Source organism: Anopheles ziemanni, chromosome 3, assembly GCF_943734765.1.
Source record: "Anopheles ziemanni chromosome 3, idAnoZiCoDA_A2_x.2, whole genome shotgun sequence".
NCBI lineage: Eukaryota > Metazoa > Arthropoda > Insecta > Diptera > Culicidae > Anopheles > Anopheles ziemanni.
Genome location: NC_080706.1, coordinates 42,642,872 through 42,656,694, shown reverse-complemented (window position 1 = coordinate 42,656,694; position 13,823 = coordinate 42,642,872). Strand labels below are relative to the sequence as shown.

At 44.0% G+C, this 13,823-nt stretch overlaps 3 protein-coding genes across 4 annotated transcripts; 1 reads left to right on the top strand and 2 right to left on the bottom strand.

The window, feature by feature from the left end:
* Positions 1-1,586: 1,586 nt before the first annotated feature.
* Positions 1,587-4,289, bottom strand: LOC131289611 (probable isocitrate dehydrogenase [NAD] subunit alpha, mitochondrial). Of its 2 annotated transcripts, XM_058318904.1 has the most exons (5): positions 4,211-4,237; positions 3,800-3,934; positions 3,364-3,528; positions 2,744-3,274; positions 1,587-2,669 (listed from the first exon to the last, which is right to left on the bottom strand). In XM_058318904.1, the coding sequence occupies exons 1-5, from the start codon at positions 4,235-4,237 to the stop codon at positions 2,328-2,330; spliced, it is 1,200 nt and encodes a 399-aa protein (XP_058174887.1). In that variant the 3' UTR covers positions 1,587-2,327. The 2 variants fall into 2 exon arrangements, with proteins under 2 accessions (XP_058174887.1, XP_058174888.1); XM_058318905.1 differs by lacking the exon at positions 3,800-3,934 and having other exon boundaries at positions 4,211-4,289.
* A 3,273-nt stretch (positions 4,290-7,562) lies between these two features.
* On the top strand, positions 7,563-8,332 carry LOC131284770 (uncharacterized). The gene is made up of 2 exons (XM_058313628.1): positions 7,563-7,601; positions 7,676-8,332. Exons 1-2 carry the CDS (start codon positions 7,563-7,565, stop codon positions 8,330-8,332), a joined length of 696 nt encoding a protein of 231 aa, XP_058169611.1.
* Positions 8,333-10,399: 2,067 nt separating this feature from the next.
* On the bottom strand, positions 10,400-11,174 carry LOC131284769 (cuticle protein 8). Its single transcript, XM_058313627.1, has 3 exons — positions 11,145-11,174; positions 10,653-11,087; positions 10,400-10,564 (listed from the first exon to the last, which is right to left on the bottom strand). Exons 1-3 carry the CDS (start codon positions 11,172-11,174, stop codon positions 10,400-10,402), a joined length of 630 nt encoding a protein of 209 aa, XP_058169610.1.
* Positions 11,175-13,823: the final 2,649 nt, after the last annotated feature.

Below are 13,823 nucleotides of genomic sequence, written 5' to 3'. Positions count from 1 at the left end.
TATGCCCGACCAGTGTTTGAAGGCTTTTCGTCGCGGGTCGTAGAGTTGGAAGACAACATTTATTTATTCATTATCCCGGACCGATCGATGGTGGCATTCGGTGACGAGGATCGTTGCTGTTGATAACGGTTGGTGCTCGTAGGGTTCAAGTCGGCCGCTAGTCTCGCGATAGTCATGAGGAACGAAAAAACACCCTCAAGCCGCATTTTGTGTTCTGTGCTTTCTTCCTTTACCATGCGCTCTGTGAAATGTGTTGTTTGCTGATTTTATTGGTATTATCCGCAATGCCTCTAATAAAGGATTGCAATTAAATTTAGATTTTCCACTGCAAGCACACACTGCAGCAATAGCATGCTTCGATCGCATGCCACATTTCGCTGTTATTAAGATTGAAATGAATTTTTCAATATTACATTCTTCAGAAGATATTAAGAAAAATAAATACAACCCATTAACAGGGAAGAATGGTAGAAATGGAATATGTAAACAAAGTTAATTCCCCGTTGCTATTAGACCAAAAAGAACAAAGAAAAACGAAGAAGATTATTTTATGAAATTTTTACTCTTTTACAACCACCAACTGATGGATTTGAGCAAAAGAGGTTTTGTGCTCTCTTGTACGTTGTGATTTACGCTATTTTGAACCACTTTTTTCTGAGCTTCATGTTTTGTAAAACACCCCCTTCATACACATAATAACGAATCGCAACGAAGTTATTAAAACATATACGGTTAGCAAAGGAAATGGTGTAGCATGGGTTTAGGCGACTTTAGTGTTTAGTTCCTCGCTAGATTCTGTATGTTTCCATCCCGAAACGTATTCTCTAGCTTGATGGTAAAACTCCCACATGACTAACCCGCCCATACTCTCAACTGCATAAGCATCGCCCAATGTTTCCTTGAGATCAATTAAATAAATTAAATAACCAAAACTCCAAGTATAGACAACGCAGGGCCTCCGCGTCCCGTCGTAAAAAAGGGGGTGGACAATTTATTAAATAAACACACCATGAACGGGAAGAGGGGGGATGAAACCGAACAAAATGAAACACGAAAATATGGAATGTTCTTGCTGCTTTACTGTTTCCACTTCACGGATGCATTTTAATATGAATCGAAAAACAAAATATATATACACAATACATACGATTATTTAGAAACAACTATTAACATGCTACGGATAATAAAAACCAACGGTACGATAATCAATCATCTGTTTCAATTCATCACTGTTGAACGAAGTTAAAGGACATAACGCAACAGTACATGCAATGGAATGTACATTCTTCGCAAGCAATTTTCAAAAGGAAACAAATAAGGTTCAAAACAAATTGGTTTGAATCAACTATATTCGAAACATTGTTTTTATTTCCATTCTGGTGGTTCTGGTCGCATCATGTACAATTACTGTTGGCGCTGGACTAGTGTTAGCAACCGCACGCTTTTTTTGTCGTACTTCCACGTCCTATTCTCTGTCGCGTCCTGCCGCGGGTTGAGATTGTTTCGCTTCACCAGTAGAAGCATTTGCATTCCTGTTTTGTGGGGCGCATATGTGGTCGATTTATTCGCGTCGTTTGGTTAGGTCGTGCTCTACCTCTACTATTTGCGATGCTTCCACCAATCCGGGCGCGCGCGCACGCTATTGTTTGTCGGTACAGTGATTAGTTAAAAACTTAAAAAAACTCCACCGCTTGCCTTGCGCTCCTTCGAAGCAGACCGTATTTTGCTGTTATTATTGTCGTCTCTCGGGGGGTGGGAGGTTGAAATAAAAACAAACTTATTCCAGAGCTCCACCAGAGGAAAGTTGCCTGTTCGGATCGCGTGTTTGTGTGCACCATCGATTGGCAGGATTCGTTTTTCTTTTCGTTTTGTCAAGCAGTGTGGTGGATGTTTTTTGTTTGTTTGTTTTAGGATACTTGTCGGTCTTTGGACGCCATCGGTGTGTCTGTATTCAGCTTAATACTGGTTCCCATCTCAACAGGCTAGATTGGGCCATTGCGGGCGTATCTATCGGTTTCAATGTTGGCCTGCTTTAAACTCGGTCGGCGGACGTTTGCTCGGATCGGAGCGATGGGCTCTGCGTTGGTGTTTTATGTAATTTTTAAAATTATATCAATAAATAGTTTACTAGTTGCTTGCTTTACTTGGTTTGCTTGGTTGCTGCGATTCGCTTCCTCTCTTTTCGCGTCGTAATTTACTAAGAACAGCCACTATGAATTCAATTCTTCGCTCCTGCATTCATTTCCCTTTTTTCTCTTTCTTTTGCATGGCATCGTGTGGGATGTTATCCGCTTTCCCAGCTTCCTCCGGACAGTTAGTCTGGCGCATTACTTGATCCGGTCGCAAATGGCGTTGGTGTACTCCGAGCACTTGGCTTTGCCACCGAGATCGCCAGTTAAGTACTTCGCCTCCTTGATCGTCTCGAAGCAAGCGTTCTGAATCTTGTCCGCATGCTGGTTCAGCTCCATGTGCCGCAGCATCATGACCGCCGACAGCAGCAGGGCGGTCGGGTTGGCCAGATCCTTGCCGGCAATGTCCGGGGCGGTACCGTGCACCGACTCGAACAGCGCACCGTTCAGGCCCATGTTGCCGGACGGGGTCAGACCGAGGCCACCGACCAGACCGGCACACATATCGGACAGAATGTCACCGTACAAGTTGGGCATGACCTGGCGACGGAAGGGAGATTTGTTTAATTGTTGATTGCATGGCACACAATTTGTCGCCTAGCGATGGAACTTACCAGCACGTCGTACTTCCTCGGATCCTGCACCATGTTGAGGCAGACCGTGTCGAGGTAGCGCTCCTCGAACTTGATCTCCGGGTACTTCTGGGCCATGTCGCGGCAGCAGCGTAGGAACAGACCGTCCGACATACGCATGATGTTTGCCTTGTGTACGACCGTGACCTTCTTGCGGTTGTTATCTTTGGCATATTTGAACGCATATTCGGCCACCCGGTTGGAGGCTTCCTCCGTGATCAGCTTGATACTCTGCACCACGCCGTCGACGATCTCATGCTCGATGCCGGAGTACTCACCCTCGGTGTTCTCACGGATCGTTACCACGTCCACGTTGTCGTACAGTGTCTTGTAGCCCTCGAGGCTCCGGCAGGGGCGCACGTTCGCGTACAGGTTGAACTCCTTACGGAGGGCCAAGTTGAGCGAACGGTGACCCTTGCCGACCGGTGTCATCAGCGGTCCCTTAAGGCCCACCTTGTTGCGATTGACCGAGTCGATGGCACCTTGCGGGATACCAAATTTGCCATCCGGATTCTATAGACAAAAGCATAAAAGAATTTAAATTGTAATAGTTTCCTAAATTTATAAACAAAAAACAAAGCCTCCCTTGATCGTTAACTTACCCGCACCGGCGTCACATCGACCGTTTCCCACTCAATCGGCACGTTGGCGACGGTGAAAATCTTCTGCACGGCTGCGGAAATTTCCGGACCAATGCCATCGCCGGGGATGAGCGTCACCTTGCGCACACCGGACGCATACGAGCGCGTGCCGAACGGAGCGACCGTCTGCAGAGGAAAAAGTACACCGTGAAGAAAATAGTCAACGCAAAGTTCTCCGTTACGTAATGGACCGGATAAAAGTACGCTCGAACACTAAAACGACTGCTGTTGCTACTAATACTAGAGGATTTTTTCCGCGTGACAAAAACCCTTTTTAAATGCATTGAAAAGGATCAAGCTCATCCTTGCACCATTTACGACACTAGTTCAAAAGTGCTTTTGTTTTTGTAAAGAAGCAATATTGCACCTGAATGAAACGGTGTGGGGTTTTATTTACTTGAACTATCGGTTCGGCTCTTTCGACGGTAGTCGCAGTGGAAGAAGTGGAGGAGGAGGTTATGTAAATCTTGACCCAGTTGTCCTTCAGTTGGGCGGAAATTTTCCCCAGCAAACTTCCAAATTCGCCATCCAACTAGAACGGACAACAAGATCGTGTACGGGTGGTGAGAAAATGTTGCCATGTCCCCCATGCTGTCCAGGAATGATTTTCGCTGCCAATCGGATCCGGAGGTGCTCGCTTTGCGCAACCCCTTAGCGATTACGGACACATTTGCAGCATTTTTGCACCGCGGAATGGTTAAACGGGAAACAGAAACAAACATAAACCAGCGGCAACGCGCGTGGAGCGTTCCAACATGCACAGCAAAATCGCACACCAAGGGTAAAGAGTCACATGGGATTTCCTTACAATTTGCTTTATCAATCGCGCTGCCATTCCTGTCGTTTCCGATTCACTGCGGCTAAACTGTGTCTGCAAAACCGACAAAACACGACTGACTGAACGACAGTAGGTTTGGCAACATCGGGATTCAGTAGATCCGAATACTCGATCCGTTGGCGGTTTCTAAAGGATTGGATTCAAGGGATTTTGGATTTAAATTAAATGATATTGTTGTCAAATTTGTTCTAGAAACAGAAGAATAGCTACTTTTCTTGCATCAAGTCGAGTAAATCAGTTAGCTAGTGCATATTTGTCCAGAAGCGCCAAGGAAGACTACTGCATTTTGTTTGAATTTACTGTGAAGAAGATTATAAATACATTGAGTTTATTTCGTAAAACGAAGCCTTAATTCTTTCAATTTAAAGAAATAAACGAGGTAAAAGAGTAAATGAGGCCCCGGGCTAGATTCTCCTCTTCCTACTGGTTCACATTTAGCGCCTGAAGCTATGCAAAGCGCGACACATGCATTCGTTTCGAATTTTTGAACGCTAACGGTTCGCTTAAAAGACCATAACGGTTTAAACTAATCACGCAGTGGAGGTTGAATGCGGGTCAATATACTTTAACATGTTAAGTTACTAATAAGTAAACTATACCACACATGCTGAACAGCATGAAACAATGAGTTTAGCCGAAGAAATGATTTGGAAACGGCGGCGCGCCCGCAGCGAGCGAAGCGAGCGGACTGCGCTAGGTCTACCGAAAAAGAGAGTTTGTTATAGTTTTGAGAAATAAGGGGGCCCCTCATACCGCACCCCTAGGTTGATTGCGTAGCCGAAATTAACGGTACACACTACGGTTCAAATACTCGTAGGTTGAATTTAACGAATTAATGTATCACCAATTGCATACATTCAGTTTAAACGTCCACAAGAGGTGTAGCCACGATCGAAAACATGGCGGCCGGGGCCTCATTTACTCTTTTACCATAAACGATAAGTTGAATATGCATGCATAATATGCCGTTTCAGAGATCCGGATCTTAAACAGGATTTGATTCGAATGCTTGGAATCCCTTCATGAATTTGGTTTTCCCAACACTAGAGCTAACGCTTGACAGTCGCTGTCACCGGTACGAGGTGAATAGAAATTTAGTAACCTTGCGCACGGATTTTGGTGGAACTCGTAAACCTTAATTACAAACGAATAACTTTTTAATTTAATTTTTCAAAAAACCACGTCCTTTTTAACGATAACGAAAATAGCTTATTCACGTTTAGTTGTTCATTATTAGGCTTTTGAGTTTGAAACGAACGATTTATTTATAAGCATCTATAAAATTTACAAAAGATAGTTCTTTATTTGGCCACTGAAAAGACTTTATTTCTCATCACGTGGTACAATATTATCGGGTATCGCGTAATACCTGGATTCATTTGGTGGTTCGCTAGATTCGCCAACGACCGGACTGGGTTGGCTGGGAGCGAGCCGACGACGCAAAAGCATTCATCAACATTTTAAAAACATCGAACGCATTGTTTGCTTGAGAATTCTGCTTGCCATAATTGCCGGTATAAGAGGGACTGTAATTCCTACGCTTGGTAGTCCTAGCATAGGTCGGGTTCCAACTGTTTTGGCCATATCTACCGTTATAGCCTTCCGGGGGGGGATTGGGGTAGAAAAAGATTTCAGTAACAGTGCCACAGGATATTCCGCAGTGTGTTACTCACCTGACCCATACCAGGATTCGAACAGGGATCCAAGAGAGATCTTATTGCGTTCGGGGGATTTATTGCGTCCACGATTGGAGGAGTTTTCACGTCGTTTGTTTTCTTGTTTGTGCATTCCGTACATACCTGTGTAGATGTGCAAGACTATTTCCGGCATCTGGAATGAATTCGTACGTGGTGTGGTTCCTGTCCGTAAGCATGAAAAGGATGGATGGAAACGGTGAGTTTCTGATCACGTGGCAACGACAGTACATTTCGTACGTGTGGGTGTCTTTGGCGGAAGCGGTTTCCCTCCATTGAACTGCGTTACTGTTTTATTACCAGTAGCAGTTGTGATGTAAATTGGACGCATTGTGTACTTGATGGACAAGTCCTCTTGTTCAGGATGTTTAGTTGTATATTCTGTAGAAACTATGATAGCAGTTTCTTTATCTAATGCAGTAACAGTTTTTTCATCAACTGCAGTAGCAGTTTCTCCATCAACTGCAGTTTCGTCATCGGTACTACCGCTGGTTGGTGATGGTACCAAAGGTATTGCTGACACCGGAACCTCAGTTGAGGGATTACTAGTGGTAGTTTCCTGCGGAACTAACGTCACAGTTGTCATTTCAACTGCCGTGGATGCTATTGGTTCAAGCGATGTACTTGCATTTTCTATAAAGAAATTGTATTAGTCCTAAAACTGAGCAATCATCGACAGATTTAATAATAAGAATATTGAAGAAAAAAGTTTACCATAGTCGTAATAATATTCGTATTCCTCGGTTTGCGCCGAAATGTCCCCAAAGCTCAGAAAAAGCAATAGCACGACGGCAAAGTATACCGCGCAATTCTTACCCATGATGGTGCCAGCAACGCTCGACTAACAGTCGATTTAAGTGATTTACGCCGCTTTTTAAATGGTCATTCACAAATGCGTCAGCATTCAAATTATTAAATGTACATTACCTCTTTACAAATGCCATAGCTGATAATGATCCAGACAAACAAGGCATCAAAATGTATTAATGATTGTTACCGGCTGCAAAACTATTATTTAATGGCGTCTGGGTAATACAAATCGTTTTAAATGACTATTTCTTATATCACTTCATAAGTGTCCTCTAATTGGATAACTAAAAAGCAAATTACTAAATATTGTGAAAGCGTTAGAATAGAAATGAAAGAAAAAAAACAGTGCTTTGGAGAAATTTCAACGCTTCACGATATGGACAAATTAAAGGCACAAATTTGTTTCTAAAAAACACATCTTCTATTTAAGTACAAAATTAGTAAATATTGTAACAAGATAAGTGCTATAAAAACATATCGTTTATCGATACTAGTTTAGGTTACTTCAAAATCATGGTACACTGGAATATTAGGCTTTAATTTAGTTTTAGCATTTATTTTTGTTTTGCCATTGAACATCCGTAATTGATTTTAATTTGAACAAAACTACTGCTTCTTGAATATTTTTCTGTACTTAAGCTCAGGTAGATTACGGTATTACCATAATAAGTTTTTAATGAGTAACGTGCTGAAAATTTAAATTGTTCCTGTTATAGTTTATTTTTCTCTTCAATTAATCGCTCGGTAGAATTTGAGAACGTTACCAACAAACAAGGCCAGTGGTTAATCAGAACTATTGGTTTATCGAACCGAGCAGGATGTTTCCCGTACGAGCTATAGTGTTTGGAGTATTGTGGGTAATATAAGGAGGTTCTAGTATTTGGTAGTGTATTTGAGTAGAAATGTTGAATTGTCTTGTGTACCCATTTAGGCTTCAGCTGGCGCAGAAGCGTTCTGGCCGTTACTAACGAACATCTACCTTAACGGCCAAGGCCGTTCTTCTAGTTCCTCCATTTGCGATTATTACAATTTATGGGGATCGCAGGGTCAGAACCGCAACCCTGGAGGAAATGGTGGGGGCAACGGTTGGCCTGCCGGCTGGGGGGCTACGGATTTGGATCCATCGAGGGTCAACGGTAACACAGCAACGCTTCCCGGAATATTGGGGCTACTGAACAGAGTGTATCCTTCGTCCGTCCGGGGCACATCGCAGTCGGGGCGCCCGGGTGTGGTAGTGCGGGTCGAGGAAACGAACCCCCGGGGTAACAGGGGCGGTTCGAACACTCCATCAACGGCAAGCACCAGCGCTGACGGATCCCGTGAGTTAGATTATTACGACCAAGACGCACCATACTACTACGAGGACGACGGCGATTACTACGGGCAAGATTATACTTACAGTGATCCCGACGAAGACGCGGACACTGTTGTGTACTATGACACGCTGCTTCAGACCGAGACACCCCCGACAGTTGTTCAGCTTTTACAGACCCTATATGGCACACGGTTTGGCACCCCGAACACGGCTGGTTCGAACGCGTGCGGTGCATGCGCAGCATCGATGCTTAATATGTTGATGGGCAAATAAAGACCGTGTTTTCCCGCGGGGAACTAGCATCCGTAGATTTCAAAGGCTCTGGAGTATCACTAATGTACTAATAGAAAGAAAATTCTCTGTGCGTAATAGATGACCCTTTATTTGAGACTTTTATTCATTTCTTTTTGGAGGATTAATAACTCGCAGTGTTAGATGAACTACATCGAACAGATTCTTAGAGATACCACTGATGAACAATTCTATAGCGCCGCTGTTGCCGTCGCGTCGGACTCGGTGTCACCACCCGAGAACGGACCATTCGTGCCCTGTAGAATGACCCGGCTTCATACGGCCATGTATTGGATGGAAGGTAGTACAGACGCACTATTCTGTTCCCTTGTCTTGCCCAGGATTGTCGCCTCGTCGGGTTCAGACGCCTAGGAGTAGTTTGCCTTCTTCTCGGAATACGGGTCGTGGTCGTGGTGGTCGAGGTCGTAGTTGTTTCGGTACTTGTTACAAACGTCTCCACGTTCGTGTAGTCCGGATATTGTGGCTGTGGCTTTGCTGTCTCCGGGTTGGTGCCATAATTCGGATACTCCGGAGGGTTCGTGTTGGCCGCGTAGTCCGGGTAGCTCGGAGCGTTGGGATCAGCTCCGTAATCCTGCGTTTGCGCTAGGCTGGCAATCTTTCGATTGGCGGATCGAGATATTACCAAAGACGATAACAATTAAATGGCAATACTGAAAACTTACCACAAATAGTAGAATCAATTGAAGCAACATCGTTGAAGTGTGCAGTAGAACTGCGATTTGTCTCGCAGGGGTAATCGAAACACTACCAGGCGTAACGCGCAATTTTCTCTTTCAAATTTGAACTTGACGCCTTGTGATTTTTATTAACCTCATTTAAAAGTAATTTGCAGCAAGCACAGAACTTCCCATGGGCTAATAGTTTATAATGTTTCAAATCGAGGGCTGCTTACAAAGTAGTTTTCGGAGCTATTCCAAAGCCTTGAATGTTTAAAATGTGAAAAACGTCTATTCTACTATGAGTTCTGATTTAATTTAAATAAGACTATCTTTTATGACAGCCTGTAATACTTTGTAATGTTTGCAATATTCCCATCCATCAACTCTAATACTTCATATATCGCGCTTTTGTATCGGACAAATATATGGCAGCTAAAAAGCATAACAAAACAAATTAGACAATAGAAATTGTTCCCGGACTATGCTTTAGTAAAAGCCCATGATCCATAAGTTTTACTATAAACGACTACCAATCATCAACCACATCGTAAAAATGTGAAAAAACACATTGGAGGAATACAAATTGGGGAAAGAAATAATCTAAATTGAAAGAAAAAAAAACTTTGAAACATTCTCCTTCAAGTATATATCACTGGTTAGTATCCAAGCTCATAATGTGGATTCTTCTGTTCGGATAATATTTTTTGAAATAATTTATTTCAAATCTATTTTCCCTAAGAATCAATTAGGCTCCAAGTGTAAAAACAACAAAAATAAACTCAATATTAATCTGAGGTGAGAAGAATGTTGGGGGTGCTCATGGCGCAGCGGTAGCGTGAGGAAACACCACACCACAGGTGTGGGATCGAATCTCGAGTCTGGCACCCTCCGGTGTTACGAACGGCTGACCACCGATCTATAATATAATATACCGTCTTTCGGTCACACAAACTCTCTTCGGAGAGAGGCCTTGTCCCACTAGGGGATGTCGTGCCATTAAGAAGAAGAGAAGAATGTTGATAACATATCAAAAGATAGATTTCATATTTAAGATAGATAGATCAGATATTTGCGATAATATAACTCACAAATCCCTGTTTGTGGAACTCTTGCGAAGGTAGCAAGATGAGTAAAAAAAAAAAAATGAAAACAATCTCATGAAAACAATTTCTTTCATTTATACAAAAAGTCAAGTAAAACAAGAGTGCTAGTTAAGATGTTCCAATGAGTTTGTTCTTCATGTTAAAGTTCCAACGGCAAATATCATATTCAAATCGGTTCTCAGTCAACCATGCACTCGTGCAAGCATTTGGGATCCTGCTTGCTTTTTGATCTTTTGAAATGAGGTTCAGGCATCATGATCTACATCTCAATGCTCCTCCTCGTATTTCAACGAGGTGGCTTCAAATGCCAGACGCTGCGCTTCCTGTTCCGCACCGATGCGCGCGTGATCTTGCGCGATCTTTTCGTACAGCGACAGATGGCGATCCTTCGCCTTCGCGACGGCGACCGTGTCCTTGGGCAGTTTTGGCTCCTGCAAGATGGATTATCGATTATGTGTGGTTGTGTATTAGATCAGCAGATTTGCCGTCGACTTTCTCTGGCACGTTGCGGATACTTACCACCACCAGTCCACTGTGCGCATCGGCATGCTCTTGCGCAATTTTGGCGTACAGCGCGTAGTGCTTCTGCTCCGCCAGTGCGACCGCCTCCGTTTGCTGGGTCGTTTTGGGCAGGTGGCTCAGGACCGGGTAGAACCCGTTCGAGTCGGCCGTGTACTCGACGGTGCGCACCTGATTCCGCGGGTCGACGTACGAGAAGGAACCGCGTACTACGCCGTTTCCGTCCGACACCTCGCTGTGCGTCCGATCGACGTGTCCTGGCGCGCGACCCGCCGAGTAGGTGAAGGCGTACGGTTTCGGCGGCGGAGGCACCGTGGTCACTTTCTCCTCGTACTCCTCCACCAGCACAACCTGCGGGCTCCGCTGGCGAAGCACATCACGGCGTGCGGCGCTGGTGGTTCCACTGGCCAGCAGCACTACCAACACCCCCAGACACTGCAACGGGACGTTAGTGTGGACAGGATCGGCACTTCCTCGTCAAAGTGTACTCACCAAAACCGACGACGACGACGACTTGAACATTCTAGCGCAACACACTCGGCACTCCAGCACTATGGCAGGTGGAACAACTTGTACGATCACTCGAGGGGACGTGTTCTCCCGTGCACAGTCAAGGATAGAATCTTCGCACACTGGCACGCCAACCCGTTGCCGCCGTACTGCGCGATCGCGGAACCTTTCCAAAGACCTTCGAAAAAACCCACCAAACGGGCGGGAGAGGATGACGTTCGATGTCTGCTGGCAACGCAACGTGGAGTTTGCTTTACGAAATACGTGCACCTACAACAGCACATATAACCGTCTAGCAGCAACTTCCCTCGGCTCGGTTGGAAGAGTTTCCTTGTGGTGGTGGCCGAGCAAGCAAAAGAGGTAGGGATCACAGTTTTGCCTATGGCGTGTTGTTTTTGCTTGCATAAGTCTGCCGAAGCGTAGATGAATCCGGTTGAACAACCCGTGCATGAATTCCGACCATCTGGACTCGAGCCATTAGGGGTGGGGCAGGAATTGAAAGCACTAGGATGTTCGCGATCGTCGCGAGTGAACGCGAAGTTGCTAGTAGTTCGTCTGTACTAATTAAGCTTTGTATGTACTAAAGTTTTTTGGATGTACTAAAGTTGTTACTTTTACCATGTTTCATGGGTGAAACAGTTTTTTCCAATTAGTAGTAGAAAAGAATAAAATTGGTTGGCAATTAAAGAATTTATTTCACGTTTCCTAGGAACTTCCTATGTTACTCCAAAATAGAGTTCATCCTTCAGAATTTGAATCTCTATCGATTTTTTGTATTTAATTTGATGATGTATACTGTATTTGACCTAAGTTTTCTTCATTCTATTTTGGGCATAACAACATTCAATTCATTTTTAATGTCGTCTGGCGAAGCATTCTTTTTTGTTTTGTAAGGTAAAGCATTTGGAGGTTCACAGGGAATTTCTCCGTTAGTTTGAATTGATCTGGATTGAAATGAAAATATGAGACGTTAAATTTAAAAGAAAGAATTTATTTACTCGCATGAAAGCTCTTTTTCTACGTTCATTTGGTGATTCGTGGTGTTCATTTCACAGACTTCCGAGACGCTTCGATAAGCTTCTCGGCTGTGGCTTCCAAGCACCGAAGACTGGGGTTTAGAAGATCGTACCGCAATGCGTACTCTCCCCTCCCTCAACTGCGCACCATCCTCGTTGATCGAGATCGTTGGAGAAGTGGTTTTAGCAACAGTCGACGTGGTTGGGGACGTAGAGAGCCCCACGAAAGCTCGACGAAAAGCGGTAAGACTTTCGTGTCGCAAACCAGTTTCCCCTTCCTCGGGCGGAATGTGTCGTGCTGCTGGTTTGGAAAGGTACCAAGGCGAGGGGCACTTCAGCTCCTTTTTTCTTGAGTTCTTTCCCAACTCTGCCTTAAAGCACACGGTACCTTCCACAAATACACATGCGATGGACCACTGGAGGAAGTTGAACAGGGTCCCACAACACAAACCGTGTTGTACAGATTGTGGAGCGCATCAAACTGTTGAAATACTTTCAAAGAAATGAAAATGGAAAAAACTGGCTCAATAAATATGCAAAGTTTATAAACAAACTATGAAAATGAGCAAAATTGATTTTTTTTAATTATTTTATGTACCGCGATCGATAAATAAATGAAAATTAAAAAAATATCATTATAATTTAGTTGGTTCAACGACATGGAGCAAAAGCTTGTCCGGATCCCAAAAACAAAACAAGCAAAATCACTGGCAAAAGTTTGGAATTTTCGGTTAGTTTGTCAAGTGCGCACTGTATAACAAACGTTGAAAACAAGTTTCGTTATCGCATACATATGGTGAATATATTAATGCGGTGCAATAAGTGTCTATAAAAATGGACTATATCGGCCATAAAAATACGTACTATTTTTATCACGGAATCTTTTCGTGGAATGAAACCGGAGAAACATGGAGAGTAACTTATAACTGATTTTTAAAACTTCTGTATGAATAACCGAGTGTAACTTATAACTAGTTTTTTTGTTGAAATTGTAAGGTTAGCGTAAGCTAATGAAGAAATTTAAACAGCTAAGGCTCATCAACTTCATGCAAATGTTTCACAAACTAAATGATTAATTTTTTCGCTATTTGGCTGCAAACTACAAGGAATACAAGTATGTTGTGTTATGCGTAGGTTGCAGTTTAGCTGAAAAGTGCATCGTATTGATGAAACCTTTACTTAATTTTTAAACTTTCGGTAAAAGCAAAGCGCCCTACAATCCGTAAAGTACGGTACTTCGCGATCGCGGAAGCTTTGCGCGCGACAAGAGAAAGAACACATCCACAAACCGCGCGACACCAAAGAGAAAAAGAGAGAGAGAGAACGAAAGAAAATTTAAAGAGAATTCGCAAAGGGTGCTTCTCGGTGGTACCGCGGGTACGGGGTGGGGCGGTTGTGGGGAAAAAGCGACGGTTCGAAAGGCATTCATCGAGTGCCGCTGACGAAAGGCCCTGTAAGGTCAGCCGCTGGTGGAGAGGGAGGGGAGAGGCCGTGGGAGAAGTGTGCGCGAACGATCGCGTCTCGGGCCGTAAGATTTCGTTCCCAAGACAGTCACCGTGCGATCGTCGAGCAGAGTGGTTTTTCCAGCGTGGCGCGTCGAACTCTTCTCGCCCGTCGGACGTTGATCGTCTTGTAAAGAGGGTTT

Coding starts and splice junctions, on each gene's coding strand:
- LOC131289611 (XM_058318904.1), bottom strand. CDS start 4,237: ATGGCAGCGCGATTGATAAAGCAAATT. Junction 3,529..3,799: donor GAGCCGAACCGATAGTTCAA/GTAAATAAAACC, acceptor TTTCCTCTGCAG/ACGGTCGCTCCGTTCGGCAC. Junction 3,275..3,363: donor TCGATGTGACGCCGGTGCGG/GTAAGTTAACGA, acceptor TTTTGTCTATAG/AATCCGGATGGCAAATTTGG.
- LOC131284770 (XM_058313628.1), top strand. CDS start 7,563: ATGTTTCCCGTACGAGCTATAGTGTTTGGAGTATTGTGG. Junction 7,602..7,675: donor TAGTGTTTGGAGTATTGTGG/GTAATATAAGGA, acceptor GTACCCATTTAG/GCTTCAGCTGGCGCAGAAGC.
- LOC131284769 (XM_058313627.1), bottom strand. CDS start 11,174: ATGTTCAAGTCGTCGTCGTCGTCGGTTTTG. Junction 11,088..11,144: donor CGTCGTCGTCGTCGGTTTTG/GTGAGTACACTT, acceptor GTCCCGTTGCAG/TGTCTGGGGGTGTTGGTAGT. Junction 10,565..10,652: donor CGCACAGTGGACTGGTGGTG/GTAAGTATCCGC, acceptor TCCATCTTGCAG/GAGCCAAAACTGCCCAAGGA.